This window comes from Nipponia nippon, unplaced genomic scaffold, assembly GCF_047370975.1.
Source record: "Nipponia nippon isolate SJK-2023a ecotype South Korea unplaced genomic scaffold, ASM4737097v1 scaffold_9, whole genome shotgun sequence".
NCBI lineage: Eukaryota > Metazoa > Chordata > Aves > Pelecaniformes > Threskiornithidae > Nipponia > Nipponia nippon.
The window spans coordinates 3,023,567-3,050,264 of NW_028262413.1; the positions used below are offsets into that span (position 1 = coordinate 3,023,567).

General features: G+C 53.0%; 1 protein-coding gene across 1 annotated transcript in view; it reads right to left on the minus strand.

Moving 5' to 3' along the window:
• Positions 1 to 25,684, minus strand: part of PODXL2 (podocalyxin like 2) — a 33,707-nt gene extending 8,023 nt beyond the window's left edge. Inside the window, exons 1-5 of the mRNA XM_087745003.1 lie at positions 25,535 to 25,684; positions 14,754 to 15,047; positions 4,500 to 5,389; positions 3,377 to 3,451; positions 251 to 407 (exon numbers count right to left, since the gene is read on the minus strand). Of these exons, the coding sequence (XP_087601129.1) occupies positions 251 to 407; positions 3,377 to 3,451; positions 4,500 to 5,389; positions 14,754 to 15,047; positions 25,535 to 25,589 (1,471 nt within the window). The 5' untranslated portion in view covers positions 25,590 to 25,684. The remainder of the gene's footprint in view (positions 1 to 250; positions 408 to 3,376; positions 3,452 to 4,499; positions 5,390 to 14,753; positions 15,048 to 25,534) is intronic.
• Between the last annotated feature and the right edge of the window lie 1,014 nt (positions 25,685 to 26,698).

The following is a 26,698-nucleotide window of genomic DNA, read 5'->3' on the forward strand; positions in this document are numbered from 1 at the left end:
CAGGAGGCAAAGCGCAGAAGACGGAGCTTCATGCAAGCGGTGAGGGGCAAGCCAGAAGGCAGATGTGAAGAAAAAGGGTCTTATGTCCTCAGTCCCCCTCCATCCCTCAAGTCTAGCTAACACGGGGAACTTGCGGGATTGAAACGGACTGGAGAGCAGAAGCTCCTTCCAACATGGCTGAGCACCTCCACTTGAGAGCCCCTTAAATACACCCCCCCATCACAGGAAGGCTCCTTCTCCCAGCACTTACCCTGTTCCCCTGCCAATGTCATTAGCAAGTGCTTGTCGTTCTCATTGGGTTTGCTCAGAGAGATCAGCCAGCGGTCCTGCGGTCCATCCGCCTGTCTGGAGAAGGCATCCTCCACCAGTGCCAACAGCTGGGGACCCCTCTCCAGGCGAAACTCCTCCTGCCACAGGAAAGGGACCTTGGTGAGTGCATGGAGCAAACAGGGCAGATGTAGCACTGCAGGGCTGGCGCAGCTGCGTGGCCGAGACCCCTGAACCAGACGTGCCCAAAAGCCAGCAATGCTAAACCTGGTGCAATGCTCTCCTGCGCATCCCCAGTGCTCCAGGCTGGACCCACATCCATCTCCTGACACGCCAACCCTCCTCCTCGGCTCCTGTGGCTGCTGTACGCCCCACACCACGCCAAGCCCAGCTCCCCTAGCACACAGGGATCCTGAAGCGACATTATCGTGCAAGGCAAGAGGGCAGCAGCCAGGCTCTTCCCCGCAGCCAGCACTGGGTCAGCGGGTGCCGCTCAGCCTGATGTGCTCCAGCCATCCCCGGGCAGGCTCCTTTGCCGCTTTCTCACTCCTGTGTTTCTATTCTTATCTCCGGTTTCCATGCCAACCTGAAGGTCACATAGATGATTAATAAAATGGAGAGCTCTGGTTGCCATGGCAATTCGAAGCGCTCAGGGCAGGCACAGGCCTGTGCCGAAAACGGCCTAATTGGAAAAGACACCGATGACTGGGGCCTGAATCAGAAGGGCCTGCCAGTGCCTCGTCTCATCAGGTTCGGCGTTTCGGCACGGGGAGGCAGGAGGAGCAGCGCCAGGATGCAGCACCATGCTGCTCAGCTGCAGCTCCCGGCCCCGCTGCCAGCCTGCGGCTCCGTTCTGGGGGATGTGGAGGAAGGGGGAGCAGCTTAGCCCAGGAGCAGGAGGAGGGCAGAGGTGAGATGTTTCTAGTGACGGGGAAAGCAGAGGTTGCAGAGCACTGATAAATGCTCCGTGGCGGGATTCAGGAAGGAGCCCGAACACACGTGAGGCGAGGTGGAGGTCACCTCCTGATGTGTAGCCAGGTACCACTGCCGGGTCAGATCCTGCGGTCCTCACTTGGGCAAAATTCCTAGGTATATTGAGTGGGAGATGTGCCCAGAGAGAGACTGAAGCGACTGCCTTGCCATTAGAAAGATAAATGGGCTGCCAGCTTAACCCAGCAATACAGACATCATCTCTGCAGCAGGTAAAAGCCTGGCACGATGAAGAATATTAAAGCTCAAGGTGCAGCCCTCTGGAAGGGGCTAAGCATCCTCCATGCCCCTCAGCTTTTCAGTGGGACTTGGTACCGCACCAGATCAGGGCATCAAAACACAGGGAATATGTGAGGAATCCCCATTCACACTAATTTAAGCTACAGCACTCGTAATGCAGGTTCTCCCTCGCAACCCTGGAAATCCAAACACCACAGGGCTCAGATACAGAAACCAGAAAACAAAAGGGACAGACAGACGGTAGGTGAGTTGCCCAAACTGAGCAAATTACCACGGGTAGGAAACAAACTGCATCAGCATCAGTGGAAAGGAGAAGAGCTTGATTCCAGCTTCAGCCATGCAAAGTGGTAATGGGAGGTAGGGAACGAAGCAATGTTCATGTTAAATATGTATGTTGACAAGCGTCCCTTTGAGTAAGGGGGGGGACAGCACAAATCATTCGCTGGGAAATATGTTTTGAAACATGAAACCAAGTAGAAAAACAGTTCAGTCCTGCCTATCCCAGGGCACTGTCTTCTTTCAGCAAGGCAGAACTGAGGATTCAACAGTAAAGACACCATTTCGTCAAGAGACATCTGCACATCTGCTTTTCAGTTCTTGCCCTTCCAGTGGTTTAAACAACACAAGTGACCACAGGAAGGAAGCAACTACGTATTACAAAATTAACCAGCATTTAAGCTCCACAGAGATGGGAGAAAGAGCAATGGGGACTAGGACATGGAGGAAACAGGGCAGCAGGACTCTGGTTTTCAAAGACTGATTTTCTGAGTTGCAACTGTGAACTGTAGCAGAGATACTTAAAACCCTCCAAAGAGCCAACTGGTTTGCTTAAATCAGGAGGAAAGAGACCAACTTTTCATCTACCCTTAAAGCAGTCAGCATGCTTTATTGGGTACAGGAATTCCCGTTTTCCCTGTCCCCAAAAAGTTCACCTTAAAAAAAAAATTAAAAAAAATAATAAAAAAAAAGAACCCCAACCACTCACCAGTAGTGGAAATAGGCCAGTGCCACCCTGCAGTAACAAAACCAGCCAGGTCTGCCCAGAGCAGGAGCCGCAGTGAGTGAGACTGCAGACACAAGAGGCCAGACCACAGTTCCCCGATGAAACATTTCGGTCTCGGGCTGTCAGGCTCGTAATCATTTCTTAGAATTATGAAAGGCACCTTGACCCCAGGCCTTTCACAACTGGTTTTTAAGTGCCTGATAAAAGGCCCAGCAGAGGTGAATGAGCCCTTTTACCAGGGACCCACAAGGGGCTCTGGCCTCATGAATTAACTGCAGCTTTATGGGGATGGATGGATGGACAGGCAGCGGATTAGCAGAGCGTGGCTGGTTAACAGACCCAGATAACACACAAGATAACAGGGTGGGGAGAAGAAGCACTTCAGGAAGATTTAGTGACAGCTGCTTGACACTGAACCATTCACACTGCAAATGGGGAGTCCCTATTCCTCTGAGCCATCAGAGGAACATTACTATATCCTGGAAGGAGAGGAAGGAAGAGAGAGAAGGAGACTCAAACCTCAATCCTGCCACCTTTCCTACCAGTAAGAGGCACAACGTTAAAAGCTCTCATGTCTTATGACAATCCAGGTACTGACTGGCACAGACTCACAGCCAGGAGTTAGTCAAAATCCAATATGGGACTGACATGTGCTAGACTTGGAGCAAAATCCTCTCCTTCCACCCACTCTTTCCCATTTGGAGAACAGGAACATTTCCATCCTCCTCCCCTTCTCTCCACACCCTCTGTAGGGACTTTGAGATTTAGTGCTTTTAAAATGTTTTGTGGCGAAAGCAGACAGAAGAGCTGTGCCTGCCTCCACATCTCTAAGCACTATTCCCCCCCATGCCATCAAATCTCTTTGGACTAACTTACACAGTCAATGTTATCCGACATATTCAGGATGATGTAGTTTTTCCCCGCAAGGTTGCTCCAGTCTTTGCAGATCACCTGGGGAGACAAGACAAAGACAGCTGGGTTTGGGCAGCGAATGCAGCTCTCCTGCTGAAAGCATGGGGTACACAAGGGGCAGGAGCAAGGGGCTGTGCCATACCCCAGAGAAGTGTTTCTCAAAGGAACTAGCTGTCCCCTAACTCGCTGCACTAAGGAGGAAACACTATTTCAGTGCTAGCACATGGGGCAGGGACAAGGTGCTGTGCCAGCTTGCCACAGCCCAGCTTACCTTCCACCTGTACCTGGACTCCAGGAGGACTCAGATACTCAGTGGAACGCCCTCCAGCCTGCAGCCTTATCCTGTATGTGATCAGGACTTAACACAAAACCTAACCAGGAGCCTCTGTCGTCCTTAAACTCGCAAGACAGGGCAGCACTTTGCAGGCAGGATCGGACGCACAGAGGGACTAAGTCACTTGCTCAGGGTGCCGAGCACCGTGGGGCAGACAGCAAAATGAAAAGCTTTCCCTGGTACTTTCTCACCAGCCAGCTCCTGCTACCAATCTTCCCTTAACCAGCTGCCAGTTTGCTGGATTCAGGAACGGCAGTTCACCTCACGCTTCCTCTCCCACGGGCTCTCCTAGGCCGACATCCTCACAGATCTCTCTGCCCTGCTCCACCTGCTCTGCATCTGGTCCCTGCAGGCAGCAGCAGCAACAAAAATAGCACTTCTTTCTCACTCCCTTTCCAGAAATCCTTGGGGCCGTTTTTGTCCTGACACTTCCAATAATGCAGGCTGAGGAAACAAGGAGCTTTTGCTGCTGTGCATGCCCCAGAGGGCAGGTGTTTATTAGAAGCAGGATTCTGTGCAGCAGTTCGCTGGGGAAGATGTTAGGGGGCAGGGCTTCCACCAAGGATGATGGATACCCTTATGAAGTGCTGTGAAAAGCATCCTCCAAAATTAAGTTTTGGCTGGGTGAACAGGACAAGCTACTTCTATCAGTCAGACTTCAGGGCGTGGGTAAGGTTAAGGGGTTAAACACCCCCCGCAGGAAGAACTACACAAATATCTCCACTGCAACCTCCCACCTGCTCCCAGTGCTACCTGTGCTGAGTCCCAGGGCAGCTCTGTTGGCAGCATGGCCACGCGGGCGTCCCCAGCCTGGGGTGACAAGCTCCTCTCTGCTGCCACAGTTTCAGTGGCTGACTCGGTGTCATTCCAAATGGGATCCAGCGCAGGCTCGTCAGCCCTGTCCCACGGAGATGCAGAAGTGGGGTGCTGCTCACTGCCAGAAGGAGTCTGGGTGCCTGGGGAGCTGCCTCCAGGAGAGGGTGTCCCCACAAGCGTTTCCACGGTCTGCTCCATTTCAGTTAGCACTGTGGGCTCCAGCATCTCCCACCCCACCGTGGTCTCTGAGACCTCCTCTCTGGCTGAATGCTCTTCCCCACCAGCCTCTACCGTGGTCTCTGCAAGCTCTGCTCTTGTGGTAGTCACAGTCAGCTCCGAATCTGCTCCCCCAGCAGCCCATGCGTCCCCAGCTGTCACCTCAAAGGACTCTTCTGAAATACTGGGAGACCTCGCAGCAGTAGTAGTAGAAAAAATAGAGGACACAGGCAGAAGACCTGGTCCCATGCTGCTCCCAAGGTCTAAGCCTGGAGGAACAGAGTCCTCTTCTTGCCCTCCTGTGGCTGCCTCGGTCACAACACCTGGCCTGGCGGAGGCTGTGGAAAACAGAAGGGAGAAGGAGTCCTCTTGGCCCACTGCTTCAGAAGATGTAACCTCTGGCCCAGAGGTCTGGAGGCTCTCCACTCCTCTTGAGTGGTCTATAGGGAGCAGCCCCTCCTCTTCCTCCAGCGTGCTGGAGAAAGGCGTGTGCAAGTCAGGCTCGACAAATTCTGCTGGTGGCTGGACAGTGGCTGTTTCCCAGTTGTCCTTCACCTGCGTCCCATTCCCTTTCAGCAGGGCCTTCTGAGATGCAGCAGGAAAGCTGTAATCTAAACAGAGATTCAAAAGACTTCATGTCACATCCCAAGTAACCATGAACTCTGAAAGGCAGAGACCTGGCCCCATTATACGTGTCTAGCCACAGATGGGGTCAAATGGCAGAGACCCTCTAAGGGCAGGTAGCCTGCCACTGAAAAGAATAATCCCATCTGACAAGTGCAGCGCAACCTTCTGCACTTCCCCAGCTCCCTGTCCCATCCCAGCAAACCCACTTTCCCTAGGGATAATTCACATGTTCATTCCCCCCGCTCCTTTCTGTCCTGAAGATGTTTTCGCAGACTTGCTAGCCAGGAGATTTGCAAATAACAGCTTTGATACCTGGCATCTCCGAGGTGAGGTTATGAGTGTTAAGAATTACGCTGGGACCTGGGAATTAATTTCACATGGGATTCAGAAAGATACTGGGTGGTAACAGCAGTCAGCCACAAGCTAAATGGGAAATACTAGGGAAGAGAAACAACAGCACAGCAAACCAAATCCTACTCCCTGGCACGCCCAAGTAATACCACCACAACGTGAATCAACTTGGGCATCTTTGAAATGCAGAACTTCACTTTGCACAGCACTTCACAGCAGAAAAGTCATCCCACAAACATCTGCATTATGAGTTTTCCGTGTCATTAAGGAACAGATTTGCTGCAGGGAAACAGAAGCCAGCAACAGGAGCGAAATCCAACTCCCCTCCCTCCGACTTCAGCCCTGGTTGTTCCGTGGCTCTGACCACAAACGCATGTGATGTTGCTAGACAAATGCAGATGTTGAAGGAGAAAGATGCATCTCACAAATGTAAGGTGAGAGCAGGTAGTGGCTTCTTCTGGAAGCCCAGCAAGGAGCTGGGATCCCAGGATAAGGAGAGTATCCGTAAGACCAGACACGTTAGGCTCAGAGCGGCAGGCATAAATCCAGTAGGCATAAATCAACCTTCATCTTTCTTGAGAAATTGCCTGTACCCGGGGAGCTTCATTTCAGGAGTTTGCATCCCAATTAACTCCCCTTCTCCCTACGATGAGCACGGCACATATTCTGACTGAGAAAGGGAAGAAAGAGGATCCCTCCACCGCCAGAAATGAGCACCCTGCCCTGTCTATGGTTGCTGTTATTAAGTGACTGTCTGAAATCCCCAAGGTCCCCATCTCCTCTCCTGCCTGCCAAGGCAGATGCTCCGCTGAGCGCAGTAGGCAGCAGCTGTCTGGATGCCTTACAGAGGAGACCTGCACAAGGAATCTCCGTGCATCCCTGACGCCAGTCCATTGCTTGCTGCTGCCAGAGCGGGTGCGAGCTCCCAGGCAGGGAGGGCCGTGTCAGCAAACACATCTGTTGCCTCGGATATTCCCTGGCAACCAGGACTGCCCATGCGGCTCCTGCATGCTCCTCCCCATCCCTCCTGAGTGGAGACCCACGGTGCTCCCTCCACCCTGAGCAGGAGGTGCAAAGATGCTCCTGTTCAGCTGGCAAGCGGCTTCCCTAAGCCACAGCTCATTCCCTTCATGCTGTCAGCAGCTCCCTCCAGACGCTGCCCAAAGATGAGCATGATCCAGGTGCTGACCTTCAGGGTCGTGATGTGGTGACTGTCTCCCAGTTCTGGCTGCAAACAGGCCACTGAGATCTACCGACCACCGCAGGCAGAAGCAATGTCCGCTTTGCTGCTGTGTTTCAATAGAGAGCACCCATCCTGACTGAGACTCTACCCAAAGACCCTGAGGATTAAAAGATTACTGCTACCCAACAGCCTACCTGGTGATGCTCCCACAGAGGCCAGTAAGAGCAATCAGCAGCAGCACAGACAAAAAAACCCTTCCCTCCATTGCCTGGCACTGGTCTTCCCAAAGGCCCTTACCAACAGCTACACGTCCCAGTGTCTGCAGACACAGTCACTGCCTTGCTAGATGGATGGTTAACAGCAGAACAGGCACAGACCATGGGATTGAGGACATTAGGTCAGGACCCTCTTCAGACAGATGGTGAAGGTTTAGAGCATCTCCCAGGGCTCTGCTGCTCCTCCTGCTGCAGGGATACTGAGGATTTGCACCAAAACCACTAACCTCAGCAGGAACCCTGCCTGCCCTGACATGCTGTGAGTGAGAAGTGAAGGTTTCGCCCCTTAAAACAAGGCCCTGTCAGATGAGATGCTATTTTCAAGGATCAGTGATCCAATCTGCCATCTCCTTTGCCTAAAGACACTCTCAGCTATTCCTGACTCCTCTGCACCTCCTCTCTTCCCTCACCCTCTTCCCACCTGGAGGAGCGCAAGAACTGGCAGATGGGCACAGCAGAAAAACAAACCAGGAAAACGCAGTGTGACGTTTGCCCCACGGGAGCTAGAAATGCTCCTGACCTGTCAGCTCTCCTTTGAAGTCACACATTCGACCGTTCCTTACGGTGCTCTGTCACAGGCTAGCTAGCTCCCGTGGGGGAAAGCCCCACGTGCTGCAGCCACGCCGCCTTTCCACCGAGAAGATCTAAGGACGCTGGAGGGAACGCCGCTTCTGCCATCTCTCCAGGGCGATGGATGCTCAGGGAGAACTCACGTCACTCTCTCCCAGCAGGCTTCTGTCTCACAAGGCAGCCAAAGACTGAAACCTGAGCTGCTTCTCTGGGCCAACAAACCAACAAGGCAGAAGCAGACACAGGAATCCTCGCGCTCACTGCTAACTGAGTCAACATCCCCGCTTGCCACCAGTCTCTCCACTATCCTGCATGCTAAGCTGGGAGCACCCTTCTCCTATCTGGTTTGTAAGACCCCGCTGATTACAACCTCAACTCCCCTCAACTCTCGTGAGGGTTGTTTTTCAGATTCGCATGGAGAACAGTGAAACTCGGGGCGCTTTGGTCAGAGTTGTGCTGGTTTGTGCTCCTTAAAACAAGGAGCTCTCCATACAACCCAGTTCCCAAAGGGGTTCAATCACTTTCCAGGTTCAGAGGTTCAGGGATGGTGAGTCAGTCCTTCCTTCCAGACTTTCCAGCTAGACACTTAGTTCCTGGAATCACCTCCTACTGTCTCACTACCAAGGGCATCTGTCCACTTCTCAAGATCAGCTCTCTTTAAGGCACTCATATTTTCTTTTGGTTTACACCTCTCTTCTATGATTTGAAGGAATTTTTGCACCCTGTCCACCTCCTTGGTGTGATCCCAGCCACTAAGCTGGTCCCCGCGTCTTCTTCCCAAAGCTCCTTCCAGACAAGCTGGTTTCTGTCACTCATCTGTGTAACACAGAGCTAAGGGCTTCCCCACTGGAAGAGTCTTCTCAGCATCTCCCTTGATTCCCCTTCACCCCAGCCCTAAGGGGACTCAAAGAGTATCTCCCACTTTTAGTGGCTCCTTCCAGCATTCAGCTAGCAGTTCCCCTTCAGCAAGTGGTCTTCTAGACCCTCCAACCCCCTGGCCCACCTGGCTGTCCTCTCCCTTCAGCAGACCCTCTACGCCTGGCTCCCACACCCTGGGCACATGGAAGTGCGCCCACAGACTTTCCCACCTACCATCCATTCCCATCCCCACCAGCTTTTGTGGAGAGAAACAGCAACCACAGAACAGAGAGGCCAGACAAAAGGGACCTGTGCTCCCGCTGCAGAAGTGGGGCAGTTTTCTGTTAAAGGAGATAGGTATTATGGAGCTGGCTGCAATGCCAGATCCATCAGGCTGGTTTATCAGCTCGTCAAACTTCAGTGAGGAAGCAGAGCGCTGCCAAAGAGAAGGGTGCCTGGGAAGGGAGGAGGTAGTAACTGCACAGATCATCAGCTCCCTCCCTGCCAGGGTCTGCTCTGTAAGTCTCCCACCAAGACCAGCAGTAGGCTGGAGCACAAGAGGAACTCGTGGCCACACGCAGAGGTTGCATGTGCCGCGTATCCCTTCCAGCCACAAAGAAGGGCAGCCAAGCCACAGTGGAGCCAGCCTGATCGCAGAGAGGGACAGCTCAGGAGAACTGCCCACCGGAGCCACGAAACTGTCTCAGCATCTCTAGCCAAACAGCCTAGCAGGGATAGGCCTGATGACCGTAGCAGGCAGCCACAGCTCCACGTCATGTCCTCTCCCAGAGCTTCTCAGTCACACCATCCCCTTGGGAGTCTGGTTCACATATGAAATTCCACACCTCCACCTCACCTCCTTGCCACCACATCCTTAGCTACACCCCTTAATGCTTTCCATAAGCAGTGATATTACTCACATTGCAACATCCAGCCGTCTTCACCTCCCCCAACCCCCTCCAGCTTTTATCTTCCAAGCTCTCTTGCAAAGACCCTCAGGCACTATTTTCTGAAGAACCCATCTTGCACAGCTCTCCTGCCACTCCAAGTCCTGCCCTCCGCATCTCCCAGCGGACCTAGGTCTGGGTGGCACAGATTCATTTCCTTCACCCAGGGAGATGATTTGCCCTGGGAGAGGTGAACATGAGCCCCAAACCTCTGCAAGAGCCACCATTTAGGCGATGTCCTGCTTCCTCTGCAGTCAGTACCAAAACTTCCCTGACACCAGATGGGCTAACGCTTGGCACTGTGCCAAAGCACAATTCCCCTGCCAGACATTTAATTCATTACATTTCTGCTTCTCTTTCATTCAGAAGAGCTGGTCTCAGTTACTGCCCTACAAGGTTCCCCAGCCTGTATTTGCCACTATGAGCTGTTTAAAGCAACTGTGACAGCTCAGAAAAAGGGTGACCCTCATTGGTTTTAGTACACATAACCTGACCATAAGGTCTTTATTGGATTAAACTGGAAGATCATGTTAACCAGTGATTGAATTACTGATAACTAGAAGGCACTGCAATAAGGACAAGAACACTCCTGGGCTCCCACCACACCACCACAGCCTGAGAGCACCGCTCACACTGAAGCACCCCCCAGCTTTGGGAAGTGCAAGGTGCACTCTACTCGCTGCTTAAAATCCAGCCAGGTCTGAGGTGGCATCTGCTCGCTGTTTTGCAATATAGAGCAGTGAGGCTTACTGCAAAAAGGCATACTCCAGCTGATTGAAACTGCAGGGGGATTTCAAAGAGGCAAAATGCAATTACTGGTGCTGGAATTGAGCCAGTTGGGGCTAATAGCCTAATCTTCCAGAAGAGCTAGCCAAAGAAGTTACTATCTGTGACTCCAAGACAGGTCCACACGCACAAAAGAGATAATAATTAAACAAGAGACCCAGGGTAGCGAAGTGGTTAGGTCTCATTATGCTTGGAATTTGCTTCAGGTAGCGACTGGGCACCAAGTGTTACAGCTGTTCCCAAACAGCCCCATGCCTTTTTCCTGCTCAGCAAGGCCAGAATAAGCCACCCTCACCCAGAGTCGGTCAGGGATAGCTGCAGCAGAATAACACTGTGCACAGAGAAAACCTCTTCGTCACAGGTCAGCCCTTGCCAGCCACGTCTTGGTCGAGATGGCTTGTCCCAAGATAGATCACCTAACATGTCGGTGTATGCTAAACCAGGGCACAAACAAGAGGCATCCCGGGAGCTGAGCTCAGGCAGGGGGCTGCTCAGCGCAAAGCTGCTTATGTAGACAGACCTTACCAGGTGCTTCATTTCATTAATGCTTGGGTTGAAGATGGTATTAAGAACTGCAGATTTGCTGTCAGTCTGGACGAAGAGGCAGCAGATTTCTGTAAGGCTGAGAGATCCTGGGACCTCTCTGGCCAGAGGCAAAGCAATTCATCACAGAAGGAAGTGAATCTTACTATCAGAGTTGGGGATGGAAGATATTTTACCCATTAGCTGGTAAGAAAACTTATTTTTCTTTGACTACAGTCCTCCTAACTTGTCTGTCCTGCTATCCTTCATCCTAGCTCTCCTGGGAATCCCTTCTGCTAATTACTATGAATAATTAAAAGATTACAATTTCCGCCCCGCCGCCTCCCAAAGCGCCACATGCCATCCTAGTGAATCACCAACCTATAAGACTGGATTTGATAGCTCCCAGCACAGTCATGCCTTGGTCTTCAAAGGCACAACCTTGGAGCTAAGAGAGCAGACCCTGGCTGTAATGAAGCAAACTTCATGCCAGCCCACCATCACACTGGATGATGTGATGATGCACTCCAACCCTTGGAGGCTCAGCTGTTGGGCAGCGGAGGAGAGGGACTCAGTGCCTTCATTCATCAGACATTCACAAGTCTTGCATCAGTTTTTGGGAGTCCACACTTCCCAGCAATTAATGATTAGGCTGCCTCAACCTAGAGCCTTCACTGGAAGGAGAACACTTGGGGCAGTGCGCTCGCACTGAGCCGAACACTGAGAGGCGCAAACCGGGAAGCACTCCAGGATGGATACACCACCATATAACTCTGTCACTAAAAATCAGGGACCTGCAGCCCTAATGACTCCCAACTTCTAGCCCTAAAGCTAGAAGAGATGTGGCATCTGTTGCCCAGGAAATCCAGTGTGACAGTAGGAAACATGGGGGATTGGAAGCCTTCAGGCGAAACAAGATGGGGAAGGTGGGAAGAAGGGAAAGGAGGACAAGAAGGGCCAGATGCAAGTCCCTGCAGGTCCACTCTACCTTCAGGGTTGATCCGTGGCTCAGGCCAATTTGATACCAAAGGTGAAACAAAGCAGCCAAACCCAAACTACAACCCGAGAAGCTTCTGGGTTTCCTGGAAGCCTGAAGGCAGGGGGATGCAGAAGTAACACGTTCACAGCTCCAGTGACTTGCCTGTTGGCTGAAGTATGAGTCACGCACTGCTTCTTTCCGTAAGGATATGGCATCCACATTCCCACCAGACCTAATCCATCTCTTCCAGATGCAGCTCCACTGGGTAGCACCCGTGCATGGGTTAGCACACATGCAAGCGTGCACTTCTGTGCACACTCAGACAGAACGAGACAAATCTCAGGGTCCTTCCACAGGCTGGTGCTCACTGATGTCAATACAGATTTACTGTTCCGTAGCATAAATCAGCAAAAGCACATTATTCACGAGAACCAGAGCCCCAGGCTGAGCTGTGCTCTGCCAGTGGGAGTTTGTTCTCACTTTCTAATAGCCTAACAGGTGGCCCTAGATGCCACATGTTTTCCAGAAATATTTTTAAAGGATGTTCGAGTGCACTGAAAAAGAGCAGCAGCTGCAGATTGTTATTACTTTTTATCTCTTGCAGCCTCAAAGTCACACAAAGGCAGAGGAGTCCCCCCACACAGACTTCAGAAGGACTAAAAAAAAGAAAAAAAAAAAAAAAAGGAGAGATGACTAATACAGCTTTGAAATCGCAGATCTGGCCTGTCTGCAACAAGACCACCAGTGCCAGGCCCAGTATCTTCACATCAAACTCAGAAAAAAAACAGCACAGGTCTCCATTCACAGCAGGGAATTTTCTCTCTCCAGTAGTATAACAATCCTGGTTTGTGCCTTGATTGATACAGGGTCTCAAATCTGTGCCTGGGACAGAGCTACCAACTTTGCTGGGCTACACTTCACTGTCGTTCAGAGAAAAATCCCACATAAGGAAAACTTATACCGCAAACTTTTTTTTTTCTTAAACAGCAGCTGTTTGAAACTGCTTACTGGATTTATACGTTGAAAATTACCTAACAGATGTCATCACACAGTTCCACAAGGTATCACATGGCATCTGTCACACATGCAGCACGTAAGACCCATTGGTTGTGTGCATCTCTCCTGTCATGCAAAGCCTGTGCAGGAGAAGGCTGCCCAATTTAAGGATGCTATTACAATATCCTTTATTGTAAAATGACACACAGCAGGTTTCTAATTAAATTTTAAGTAGAAATGTGCTCCCAGCTCTTGAATAATTCAAACTGTTCTATTAACCAAGGTTCTGAAATGCCACCGAGACACGAGCTCTGGATGCAGCAACGGCCACGGGAAAAACAGTGCTTGGAAGCACAGAAGTGGTTAGCTGGGCAGCGGATAGGGTAGGGTACGCGTAAAGGACAGCTGAAAGAGCACATCTGCTCATGGAGGAAAGCACTGCAGGCAAGAACGGAAGGAGAGAGGAGCGTGTTCTGCATACAAATGGGGCGAGGCACGTGCAAGAGGCGAGGCTGGGTTCGGTACCCAGTGCATCTCGCTCTCAATGCACAAGCACATGCTGTTCTCCAAGTCACGTCCAGATCTATGAGTACATGCAGGTGCCTGCTGGCACACAAATAAAAGCGCCGCTGAGCACGCTGCCAGCACGAGAGCAGCTAAGCCAGAGCATGTCCCAAGGATGCGCCGGTGGGAACGCGCACCACCCGCCCCGAGCATCGCTGCGGAGGCGGCATCTGCACAGCTTCCCCATGGCCAGGCCTGCAAGTGCCCCGGGGGCCACACGAGCCGCAGGGTAGCAAGAGCAGAGCCAGATGAGTTTAGCAGCAATGTTAGCAAGCAAAGGGCTTTGGAGACCTAAGCTGGGATGGCCCTTGCCCCGCGTAGCGTGCACTGTGCCCCAGCGGGCAGCCTGAGCCATAGCACTGCGGCAGCCCTCAGCCCTGTGTGAGCACAGGTCTTTTTTAAGGTCACAGAAATAGGAGTGAAGATAAAACAAGACTTGTGCTTTCTAATTGCAGACCTCAGTCAGACCTGCTGAGAGGGAGGCAGCAATAGCGGATAAGGGAGGAGGGATAAGACTGAAGCCTGGCCCCTGCGTAACGCTTAATACATGCCCCACATGACACTTAAGAGCAGGAGCATGTGAAATAATCTCCTAAGCTACTAGAAACCCTGCAACGCTCCTTCTCCTTCCTCCCATCCCTCTCCCTGAGGGTGTCTCAAAGCCAACGAGGGGCTCAGGGGAAGACCACTGAGGGGACCCAGTGGTCTCAAAAACCACTCCACAGAGGAAAGCAAGCTCAGATGCTAACGAAACTCATTTTGGCCGTGACTCCCCAGAAAGGAGGCAGGCCAGGGCAGGCAACAGGACAGCAGCCCAATGGAGAAAACCTGCTGTCTTCTCTCAGGTCAAATCCTCACTGAAGTCACAAAGTGAGGAATCCAGAATTTGGCCCAGGGAACCCAGCTTTGACTCAAACCTCAAGATGGCCTTGATCTCTGAGCCAGGGTCTTGAGACCTTTAGGCTGTACTTAACTGACAGCAACAGAAAGAAGGGAGAAAGAAGAGAGCATAAAAGGGGGAAGGAGAGAGAGAAAGAACGGCACAAGGCAACGGGAAACTAGGTGGAAGCAACACTTTTCCCAGCTCATAGCAGCTCAGGAATAAAGGCTCAGCCGTAACTTCGTTTCTAAAGCCTGTGCTTGCTCAGGGTTCACTGGGGACACATCAGGCACTGAGGTGAGAAAATAGAGCTGACATTTAATCTCAGGCCCTCTTGCCGAGAGTTGTGTCAAAGCAGGAAGGCAGATCCCTGCGTCCTTCCACCTCCCCAGAGTCCCTGCAGAGCAGAGAGGACAAATGGGGTAAAATTGACCTACCTGTTGCCGGTCCCAAGTCCAGGCTGGAGTCGTTGAGCTCTCCCCCATCTTCCCAGAAGTACTGCGGGGGCTGCAAGATCTTGGACTCCTCATTCTCCTCGCTGGCAAAGCCCGATCCTGGGGCAGCATGCAGAGAGCCAGGTGCAAGATCAGGCTCCGCAGTCTCCGGGCTGGTTTGCTCGTGGGAATTCATGGCCTCCAGGTGGGACATCATGGCAAACTCCAGCAGGGAAGTTGACGTGAGGCCATCAGTGGTTGGCTCCGAGGAGGAGGCAAGGCAGAGGCACAACGTCCCTGTATAATGACAGTAAACCCATATCAGAGATAGGACTGACACCCACAGGGCTTGTCTTCTCCTTGCAGCCTGCTCCTACCAAACCAACCCGCTGCACACACCCGCCTTTGGGGCAACCTGCCCCGAAGATGGGCTGCGCTCTCAGCTGATGAGAAAAACCAGGGTATTTTGGGAAACATCCACAACCACGCAGGGGAGCATTCACATCCAGGAGGAGTTGGTGCCAAGCAGCCACCCAGCCTGGGGCACCTCTCTTCAACGGGGCAGGGATGGTTCACCCTCTCTGAGGTTTTTTTTGCCTCTTTGAAAGGACGGGGTGCCTTGTTCATCACGCATCCTGGAGAAGAGGTGAAGTGTCTCATACTTAAGCCATGAAATTCTGGCCCTGTGAAATCAATTACAGTTTCCTATCCAGCTGTCACCCAGGCAAGATTTCACCCTAGTGCTCCTGATCTGCAGCTATATTATATGCAGGGGGACTGATTTAAACCAAAACTATTTACATCACCAATATTCATCATGTTTTAAATCAGTAGGCTGGAAATCTATTTTTAAGTCATTGATTTGAACTTCATTTTGCATTCACATTTTCTGTTTTCATAAGGAAGGGCTGACTGGCACAGGTAAGAATTAAAATGTACCAACAGCAAACAGCTACCTAATGCTAAGGAGGGAGGCAGGTTGCATTTTACACTTCTCTTTCAACAATTATATCCTTGTTATTTCCATCTTATCTATTAGAAGGTTTGACTGACACTTCTTGATTCCTAGATGAGACTTTAATTGTGATTTGTGTCAAGGTACATTCACATGCATATTGAACTTCAATCAAAATGCAAGAAAACAACACCTGGAACTTGGCTTCATTCAACCGATAAATACCATGATAAATATGGAGACATAAGGAAAAAATGAGATTACCAAAACATGTTTTACATTTAAAACAGTTTTGTTAAGCAAGCAAAGTAACTAATTTGGGTGAACTGAACCAATTGCTTCCTAGCCCTCTGTTCTTCAGCACGTTAAAACTAGATCTCATCCTCTCACAGCTGATTTTTATTCATAGATCAGAAGACAAAAGGACAAGTTTTCCCGCTCTCTCAGCTCCTACTCAGTTTCTCAATTCTTAATGAACTAGTCACTGAACTGAACTAATTGAATAAGCTGAAAATGAAGACTAATTTGGTATTTTTCTTTGATAACCGATTTTCTAGACGAGAGAAATGCAGCAGATCTAATCCATCTGGACTTCAGTAAAATATCTGATACAGTGCCTCATGTAGAATTACAAGACGACACCCATTAGCAGGAAAACTGTAAGGCAACTGTAAGGCACTGGCTATACGAAAAATGACAGAGGTTTGTGCTGGAGGGAGGCTATTAGTGGAATTCCTCAAGGTCTGTCCTTGGGTCTGCTGTTCTTTAATATTTTCCTAAGTGACCTTGGAACAAAAATTAGGAACACGATAATCAAATTAGCCAAGGACACAAAGCAAGGAGACATCCTCACTGCACAGAAAGACTGTAGGTACAGCTAGGTGATCTTGAGAATGGAAATAACAGAAATATTATGAAAAGAAATAGTACAAAGTGATAAGTCACCACCTGGAGAACTAGCACCAGACATTTCTGATACAAGATAGGAAACCATCCATTAGAAATGTCTTAAGAGGAGAAACTTCTGTATTAGAAACTGCTCTGAGATATCACTGGAATGCAGATGCGAAAATGCTTGCACAGTCCTGAAGTATTAAAAATAGAGAGATTTTACAAAGCACTGCTGAGACATCACCTGGATGCTGCATGCAGATCTGGATACATGTGGCCTGAAATGATTTAAGCAGAGCTGAACTGCCTTCAGGCAAGGGCACAGACTAGGCGACCTCCCAAGGCTCCTTCCCACCACTATGTCCTATGACTCCACGTCCCAGAAGGACAAATTCAAATCAGGGCAAGTGCCAAGATGAGCTGTGGGGCAATGGCAGATGGATTGGCCCCGGTGCTTGCACTGAAAACACTGGCTTGTTAGCACAAAAAGTTTAGGAGCTGCTGCTCACTTGCTAGGCTGATTACCAAACCTGTCCTGGGAACGCTGGAAGCCAGAAATGCATTTCTCAAGCCTTCTGCCTCCTCTGACGCTCTCCACCTTCCTCCACTGTTCTCTGAACTGAGCAAAATCCAATATTGGTTACTCTTTCCCATATACGCTTGGGCCAGGCTTCAGCACTTCTCAGTCTCGTTTATTTTGTTCTATTGATCCAAGGCAAGATCAGCCGAGGCCAGCGCAGCAACAAAAAGGGAACGGCAACAGAGGCAGAGTATCAAAGGGGAAGGAAGCTACTGCAGCATCACGGAGCCAACCAAAGCGCCTCTGGGCATCCCTGGGGATGGGCCGGCTCCCTGTGAGCTGTGCACGCACAGTGAATTCCACGGCTGGAAATGAGAGTTTGCACATCTCGTGTGTGGAAGCATGGATCCGGAGAGACCTGGCCAGGTCAGCCCCCGTGCCGATTCAGAGGTGCTCACCAGGCTCCAACGTGATGGTGCCTGGACTGGGCTTCCCTGGGCTGGCACAGGACACCTGCATCACTAACAGCGAGCACTGCTGAGCCCCGTGCAGCCCAGCGGAGCGAGCACTTGTCTTGAGGAGCTTACAGCTTAAGCAAACATGACAGAGAGCAGCAAGGGGGAGAAAGGGAACATTATTCTCAAAGTTATCCAGAAAAGGGGAGCAGAAGGATGGGATGTGACCACGGCAGGTCCAAGGCCACATGGAAAATTTGGTGTAGCTGGGACTGCAACTGGCTGCCTGGATCCTACATCAGCTCTTTATCCACCCCAATGCCTCAGTTTCCCTGACTCCCATTAGCAGAGACGTGGCTGATGGGGCGCCCTGGCTTTCCAGCCAGGCTACAATACACGTCCTGGGTCTCCCAGCCAGCTAGGTGAAGCCTCAAAATGTAACTGCGCCAGCTCCAAAGACTGGCTTAAGCCTGTTTCCATCATCTGAGCTGCCTCCAGAGCTCAGCTGCAGCCAGCCCCACCACCTCTACAACAGAGAGCTCGTGGCAGGTGAACCCACGCACCCACAGAGCTAATCCCATCCATGCGGGAAACTCAGATCCCAGGAGTTTGTTTACCCTCATTTAACTCTGAAGTGTTTACCCAGTTAAAACCCCCTAAGCTGCATTATCTTGTTCACTGGGAAGCTTTGCTCTCCTTAGCCCAAGATAAAACTACACCACCTCATCCCTAAGAATGAGTCATTAATAGACACAGCCTGAGCAAGCCAGGTTTCTCCTGGGGTGGATTTGGAGTAGGGCAACGTCTTGGGGCCTGATCCAATGGCACAGGATGCAGAGGCTGGCCTGGGGGAACCCTCCGTGCCAGCACCAGCCTGAACGCCACAGGGCTCATGGCACCATTGCGTACAAACGGGTACCTCTCCAGACAGCATCCTGACACCACTTCACACCTTTTGCACCAGCAGCAAAAACCCAAAGGCTTGGGGTACCAAACAGCAGACCCAAGATTTGCCACCTTCCCCCTCTCTTCCAGGCATCTCATAAAGGAGCTCAATGCAGCTGTCAACTCCAAGGCAAAGAAAGAATCAAAGCACGAGCTGAGCTGGGAGGCAGGGGAGCACAGCTGAGAGAGGAAATCTAACGCCCAAGACACCAGTGGCTAGCCATTTTCCTCCTAGGATGGGGAACAGGGATTAGACGACTTCTATCGGCCATCAGCCTCCCAATTTTGTATTCTAAAAGGCAGATCAAGCGATAGGAATAAAGAAACACAAACGAATAAAGCCCTGTGACTGTAGATGGGAGGGAGCAGGGAACGGAGCCAGGGCTCGCCAGCTGCTTCAATGGGGCGTTTGTCTCTCATTTCTATTTTTGCAGCACCTCTGCGTAACCTGGAGGAGATGAGGCTCTGCATGCTAAAGAGGGCAGCCAGCCTTCGGGGAAACGGCAGGGCTGTGAGCACGGGAGAGAAAACCCTCCCTGGATCAGACAGAGGAGGGGCGAGAAAGGAGAGAAAGTGGGAGAGGTAGGTGGAGGGGGGAGAGGGAACAAAGGCGGAGAGAGAGCACCGAAACCAGCACGGGAGCTCCCGTGCCGGCTGCGAGCTCTCCAGCTGCTAGCACCCACAGAGGCGACACGTGGAGGTAACGCTGACCTTGCGAAAGATGCTTCACCTCTGCAAGGAGCAGAATGGGGCGATTTCAGCAACAGGGAATAATACTGCAGTGTTACCTTTCCAAGGCGAAAAGAGACAGCCAGGAGGATACACAGATTAAATAAGTTTGCTAGTTGCTGACCCCACTGGCCCCTCAGAAAACGGTTCCAAGTCAAAGTGGCAAGCCTTGCTCCATTCAGCTCAGCAGAGGATTCGATGCAACAGCCCCGGACAAGGCAGATGGGGGAGTTTTGCTCAACAGCAGAAAAAAAAAAAATCTGAGGAAAGAACATCTGCCGTCTCTCTCCCAAAGTGCTGTGAGTAAGAGCATTTTCACATTTCTTAACAATTCTAAGAGAACCCCAAAGTATTTTCTACATTAGCCGACCAAGAACCACTTTATCCCTTTGCCACAAGGCAAGCCACCTCTCTTACGGGACAGGACAGCTATTTAAAAGCTCCCAACTGGCCTATTGAATAGGACTAGAAGCGAAAGAGGAAATAAGTCATTTCTGCATCCAGCTGAAATGAGAAGAGGGATTTGGGGAGATGAAATGGAGTCTGGCTGTGACTGTGTCAAACAGCCTCTAAAATTTTCTTGCTTTTTAATTAACAAGAAGCAAACCTCAGTTTTCTCTCCAACAGAACACAAACATCCCTTAAGATGTCATCACATCGGCTTGACCTGCAGAGGGGCCGGTGTGCCCTTCAGCATACCCAGCCGAAGGCTGGCTTCACCTCTCCTTCCTGGGGGCTGTGGCTGCAGCGCGCTGCCACGGCGGCAGGCCCAGCCTGCTGAAGGGAACGGCGCTCGCCTGGAGCGCACGCTCCTGGAGCACACGCTCCGACTTACCTGCCTCTCACCACCAACCACCAGAGCCTGCACACCACCACCCAAGCACAGCTACGCGGTGGGTACCACGGAGGGGGATGAGAGCATCTCGGTACTGCCAACGCAGCAGCTGCCACAATGTCCATCTGGCCCTGCTGCCGTTGACCTTCCTTTCAAGCCCACCCCAACCCAGGAGTTACCCAACAATGTTATTTTCTAGGAGGGCTGGGTCAGGAATGGGTCATTTACTGATAATCGGTTAGGACAGAAACACAATGACCAGATGAGGGAAGCATCTGCCAGGGATATTCCCTCCCCCAGACCACCGCGCCTGGAAAAGCCAAGGAGCAAGGCCCAAGGGCAGAGAGGAGAGAGGCCCCAGGGCAGAACAGCCAACGGCACAAACCACCTCCAGAACATAACAAAACAGAGTAATTTAAATAATAAAAAAGGATCCCAACCACAGACAGTGGAAGAAGGAAGTGTTGTTCAGCTCAGGGATGTCCGAGCTGATTCCCCCATGCTCACCTGGAGCCTCTGCGCCCCAGACCCTCAATAGCTTGCACAGGGAAGCATACGGGATGACCACGTATCAGACCAAGTCCTTTTGGTGCTAATTCAGAATTACGGGCCATACCCATGCTGGGATGCTCCACCTAAGAGACCTCTCCCAGTCCAGCTCCCGCACGGCCTTATTGCTGCTCTCCCACGCTGCACTAGACCACTTACAAACCCAGCCAGGTCCCTAATCTCTGAGATCATTTCCAATTAGGGCTTCAGAAAACAGGATCAGACAGCCATCCTCCTCCGGTACTGCCAGCAACCAGGTCCCTCCCCAGGTGTCCCTCTAAAACCATCCACCTTCCCATGGCACCAGTACATTTTACAGCAATGGGAAAAGCAGTCGGGTCTGCGGGGAGCACGTACACTTACCAGCCTGCACCAACAAGAGGGACAAGGCACAACTGAAGAAGCCCTTGCAATGGGACTACTCTTTAGAAGGAGATCCTAGAGCACACAGTAGCTGTGCCAGCACCTTTAAGCTTTTACAGGTTTTACAGCTAGCATACTGAGAGAGCTCAAACACCAGGCTACAGGGTGTGCACGCCTGCACGTACTGAGTGGGCGCTACCTTGCAAAGGACTGCCAACGTTTGCTCCCTTGGCATTTCAGCAGAGAACATCTACAGCACGCAGACCCAGGTACATCCATGGGAAAAGGCAAGGCACCGCTAGAAGATGCACCTGCTTTTGCAGATAATTGCAGATGTACCCTGTGCCAGCACGTGTGCAGCAGGGGCCTGGCCTCCAGGGGTGCCAGGCATCCTCCGCCCAGCGCTGAGAAGAGTCGGGTCTCCTGTCGTTACCATCAGCAACATCAGGACTGCTCTAAGCACCACCACCCATCTCCACAGAAGACACTCCATGCAAGCAGGTCACGGCAACTCAGACAAGCCTGTCCTTCCCCCTTCGCTCAACCATTCATGCCAGGAGTCACAATCTTGCTTGGTTTCAGTTTCCCAGACTGTTTGCCTTCGCTCCCTCCCCAGATCGTCTGGTAGCCTTCCCACCTCCCTCCTCTGCTGCTGCAACGTCTGCTCTCCTCCGCGCTTCTCGCTGTCGGCAGTGGCAGTTCCCAGCTCGGGGCGGAGGAGATGCAGCCCCTGGGGAAACAGCATCGGGGAGACAGTTGTATACAGCAGAAGTGAATTTTCTTTCCTCAGTTACCTTTCATAGGCCTCCTCAAAGCAGCCCACAGACCCCCAGGGGTTAACAGACCACAGCATGAAATCCACTGATCTAAGAAAAACCACAGCCCCTCTCACAGGCCCAAAGCATTTCATCTGCCTGCTAAAAATCATCTCGCCAGGTCTGTGCTTCCTCTTCTTGCTCTGTCCCAACCTGGACCAGGTACCCCGTGGCACGTGGTCCGATTTCCAGCACACCAAATAAAGGCTCGTGGCTGCTTCATCTTCAGAGCGTCCCTGTCCGGGCAGAACAAGCACTACCGCAGATGCAGGAGGGACTTCCCTCGAGACACAGTTGCCCGTCAAAATATAACAGAAGCCTTTTACATCCCAAAAGGTCTTTAAAACTCACTGGCACAACACTGAGCACAAAATGGTTACGCTCTGCTCCAGCCCCGGCAGCAGAGCAGCGACAACCACCCTGCCACACGCTGGCATGCCGTGCAGCAGCGTCACCCCAAGAGGCTCCGCTCTCCAACCAACCTCATTCACCCTAGGCAAAAAAGCTCATGCAAAGGTTTGGGAGTCCCAGGGCACACGTACGGGTCCTGACTACCTTCACAACACATCAGGCAGGATAGGAAGAGCCGAGAGTGGTTGCCATTGTCATACAGAGGGAGGGCTGCAAAGCTGGCTTCCCAGCAGTAAAAAATTATCCCCAAAACAGGAACGTACATCCAAACCCTGGTAACCACAATGGGGCTTAACCAGGCACGGGGACAGTGGGGGGCTGACTTGAGCCCCAGCAGGGCGCATCTTCCTTGCCAGCATCCCTGGCCCTCTGAACAAACCAACGCACGTGTCTGCTTTGCCTCTGTGCGGGCTGCGCTCGTGTGGCTGACAAATAGCCTCTCTCCATTCTTTTGGGATTACGTGTTTCAATAGCCAGCGAGAACTGGAAGCAAGTTCAGCCGACCGCCAGCTGCAGGCCGTGATGCACCTTCCCCGCAGCCCCTCTGCCCCTGGCCCTGCAGCAGGGCTGCCGTTCCTGCTGCTGCTCGCTCAGGTACCCACAAAATGCCAGAGCTTCTTCCCACACTGAGAGAGTGGGAAAAAAAAAAAAAAAAAATAAAACTTTTGTGCGCTCTGATCTGCGGCTCGTCGCCGGCAGCTTCCCCTTGAGGGCTTAATGTAGTTATTTCTACCCCTGATGCCTATAATTAAATGAACATTTGCTTATGGCACTGAAGAGGCCAAGGAAAAACTGACTACAGGGAATTTTCATCCATCCTAATTTATACTCCCTCAGCTCAGGCTCATTCACACGATGCTAACAAGGAATCTTCTAAGCAGGCAGAAGGGGAAAAAAAACAACTTAAATAGCCCCCATGCAGACAAGCACCTGGGGAGACAACAAGAGGGAAGAGACCAATTCCTTCCCTTCTCCCCCTGCTTTTAACCACATCATTTTCCTACTTGCAAAAGCAAAGGGGCTCAGACACCCTGGAGCCTGGAGAGATGTTTCCACGCTCTGCCAGCAGACCTGTGCTGCCCAGCAGTCTGCTGGGACCCCGATGAGGCGCAGACCCCGTTTCAGCCCATCCCGCAGGTCTGCGGGGGCTCCCGACGCTGGGAGGCATGCTGCGGGAAGCGTGCCTTTCCCCCGGCTTCGAGGAATCTCGCTCGGTCCCTCAAGCTCTCCCAGGTTTTAACTGTTCCTGTCCTACGGGACTGGAGGAGCAAGGCTGGAGGGCACTGAATTATTCCAGATTGGAATAACTGAGCAAAACTACTACACAAAACAGGGCTTGCTTTATAAATTCCCAGCTGTCTGCATCTCCATTTCTGACCTCCCATCTAGGTAGGAGCCCAGAGATGCCTGGCCAACTGAGTCCAGCCCCTCAGAGCTGCCACAGCCCACCAGGATTACCAGTTTCACTAGATTAGGAACTGAGCTGTCCCTCAGAGCTGCCGCTCGCCTCCCACCCCTATGCCTCTCCTTGCTAGGACAGCAGGGAGGATCACAGGGAAAGCCAAGGACCCAAATCCTCCGTATCATCACCAGCTGGACAGCAACACTAGAAAGTTTCCAGCAGCCTCAGCAGAATAGGAAACACACCCTCCCCTCGGCACAGCAGCATCAGCTGTGGTCCTTTTGGCCGCCAGATTTTAAAACCACCACGAGGTCCGTCTCCTTCTTCCGCAGAGCAAACGTAGCTTTGAAGCGATGGGGATAGGGCCAACCCTCGCCGGCACGGGAATACTGCAGTTCCCCCCATGCACCTTGCCCTCCTCTGTGGAGGAGGCAGAGGTCCAGCTGAATTTGGGGACACGGGTCTCCTGCTGAGACGCAGTAAAGGACCTTTGCCAGCCATGCCCGAGGTTTTCCCTAATGTGGACAACCTGCCTAGAGGAAGCCACAAAACTGGCTCCCTGCTCAGCTCTGGAAAGGCTTATTGCTTCTGTGCCACAGAGTATTGGCACAAAACCCCAACAGGTTTTCTGATGGATTTTGCTCTTTAAGCTCACTATTGTTTGCAAACCTAAATGGCTTTATCCCTTCTCTTTAGGGAGCCCCAGACGACAGGGGCAAGGCACTGTACATCCAGCTCACGGACAGAGCGGCTCCACAGATGACACATTCCCCCATGAACATTTTCGGGAGATTGGGGTAATAAGAGAGATGTGCCGGGGGTTGGATGTCACCGTATCAGAGCTCGGTCGTGCTGGAAGACAGCGACTGGTTGGGAAATCAGCCCTTCCCTCCCTGCCAGGATGACTCAAGACAAAGACTCCCCCACTCTTTAAACGTCCCCGTTCAAAACTCCTGTTCCACACGAACCAGATTTCTGTACAAAAGCGATGGGGGTAGGGAGGGAGAGGGCAATCTTAGCCTCACGGATCTTTGGGGGGATCCCTTTGTTGAGAAATTTCCCCAGACTATTTAAAAATAGAAGCGGAGCCTTCATAACTATTCCGAGTATAATTATTCCTGCACTTAATTGCCTTTCCCTGGCACCCTACCTCTCCTCTGCATTTCAAGAGGAGGCTCTTGGGGGAACGCGAAGCAATTTGTGGTTGCCCCTTCCTTTGTGCCAGTTTCGCGGTAGTTAGTAAAATTACCACGACGCCAGAAGAAGCCATCAATGCAAGAAAAGGCGGTTTTGGGGCAGCCCTGCCATAAGAGGGTCTACCCCGCCGAAGCACGGCGGTGGGCAGCACGCCCCGTCCGGGGCAGCGTCCATCACGCCCCGTACTCTGGGTGCGGGGTCCCCGCGGGGACCAGCGCTGTGTACCCCGGCTCCCAGGCAGGAGACCCCGGCTGAGCCCCCATCCCCGCTGGGTGAAACCCATGGGCATCCAGCCCCCGGCGGTGGGAGCCCGGGGGTCCCCTCTCACCCCCCGGGGGTCCCGGGGCAGAGACCGGCCGCTCCACAGGGCTCTGATGCCCGGGTGGGCGGCGGTACCCGGTACCCAGAGCTCCGGGGCGGGGGACGGGGAACCCGACAGAGGCCCCGGTACCCGGCGGTCAACGGTGCTTGTGGCGGGGGGGGGGGGGGGGATGATGGGGACCTGCCTCCCGCAGAGCTCCCGGTGTCCCGGACCCATGGCGGGCCGCGGTTCCCCAGGGTTGTGGGGGGCAGACCCCGGTGCTCGGGGCGCTCCGGGGCCCGGCGAGGGGACCGACACCCGCCCGCCGCCCAGCCCCGCCGCGGGGGGTCCCGGCGGCCGGCCCGCCCCAGCCCATGGGGATGGCGGCGACCCCCGCCCCACCAGCCTTCACTCACCGGCGGCCAGAAACAGCAGCAGCAGCAACGCTGGGGCCCGGTGCAACGGCTGCATGGCGGCGGCCGCTGCCCTGCCGCGCCGCCTCTTCACGGGGAGCGGGGCCGCCCCGCCGCCCGCCGGGCTCTGCCCCTCGCCGCCGCGCCCGCCCGCCGCCCGGCCCCGCACTGCATCCCGCCGCCCGGCGCCGCCTCCTCCCGCCGCCGCTGCCCGCCGCTCCGGGGGCGGGGGAAGCGGCCGGGGGGGGGGGGGGGGGTGTCCTAACCGCCCGCCGGGTGCGCAGACGGAGCGGCCGGCGCGGAGGCGGGGCGCAGCCGGTGATTTGCACCTAATTTCTGGCTGCGGAGCCGCCGCTGCCCCCCGGCCCGGCCGCCCCCCGTGCAGCGCCCGGGCTCGCCGCCGCCCCCGGGCGCCCCGCGGCGCCCACAACGAGTGCCGGCGGCGCGGCTGCATGCGCCGGCGGTGGGTGATCAGCCCCCGCGGCGGGAAAGCGGGAGCCGCCGAACCCCGCCGGGGCCGCCCCCCTCCGCGGGGGCAGGAGCAAAGCCCCGGCGGGAAGGCAGGTCCCTGTCAGCCCAAACATCGGGGCCCTGGCAGGAACGGTCCTCAGACCAAAGACCCTTCACATCCATCTTCTGAGCTTTCCTCAGTTGCCCATGGCCCACAGAGCCACTGCACCTCCCTCACCCCTCAGCCACCGCCTCACTTCATAACCTGGAAAAGCTTCTCCCCCCGGGCAACTTCATTTCCCCACCTCCGGAGATCATCTGGTCCAACCCCCTGCTCAAGCAGGTTACCTACGGCCGGTTGCCCAGGACCATGACCAGATGGCTTTTGAGTATCTCCAAGGTTGGAGACCACAGCCCCCCTGGGCAACCTGTGCCAGTGCTTGGTCATCCTCACAGTTAAAAAGTGTTTCCTGATGTTCAGAGGGAACCTTCTGTGTTTCCGTTTGTGCCCATTGCCTCTGGTCCTGTCACTGGGCACCACTGGAAAGAGCCTGGCTCCACCTTCTTTGCACCCTCCCTTCAGGTATTTATATACATTGATAAGATCCCCCTTGAGCCTTCTCTTCTCTGGGCTAAAAAACAGTCCCAGCTCTCTCAGCCTTTTCTCGTATGTGAGATGCTCCAGTCCCTTGATCATCTTTGTGGCCCTTCGTTGGA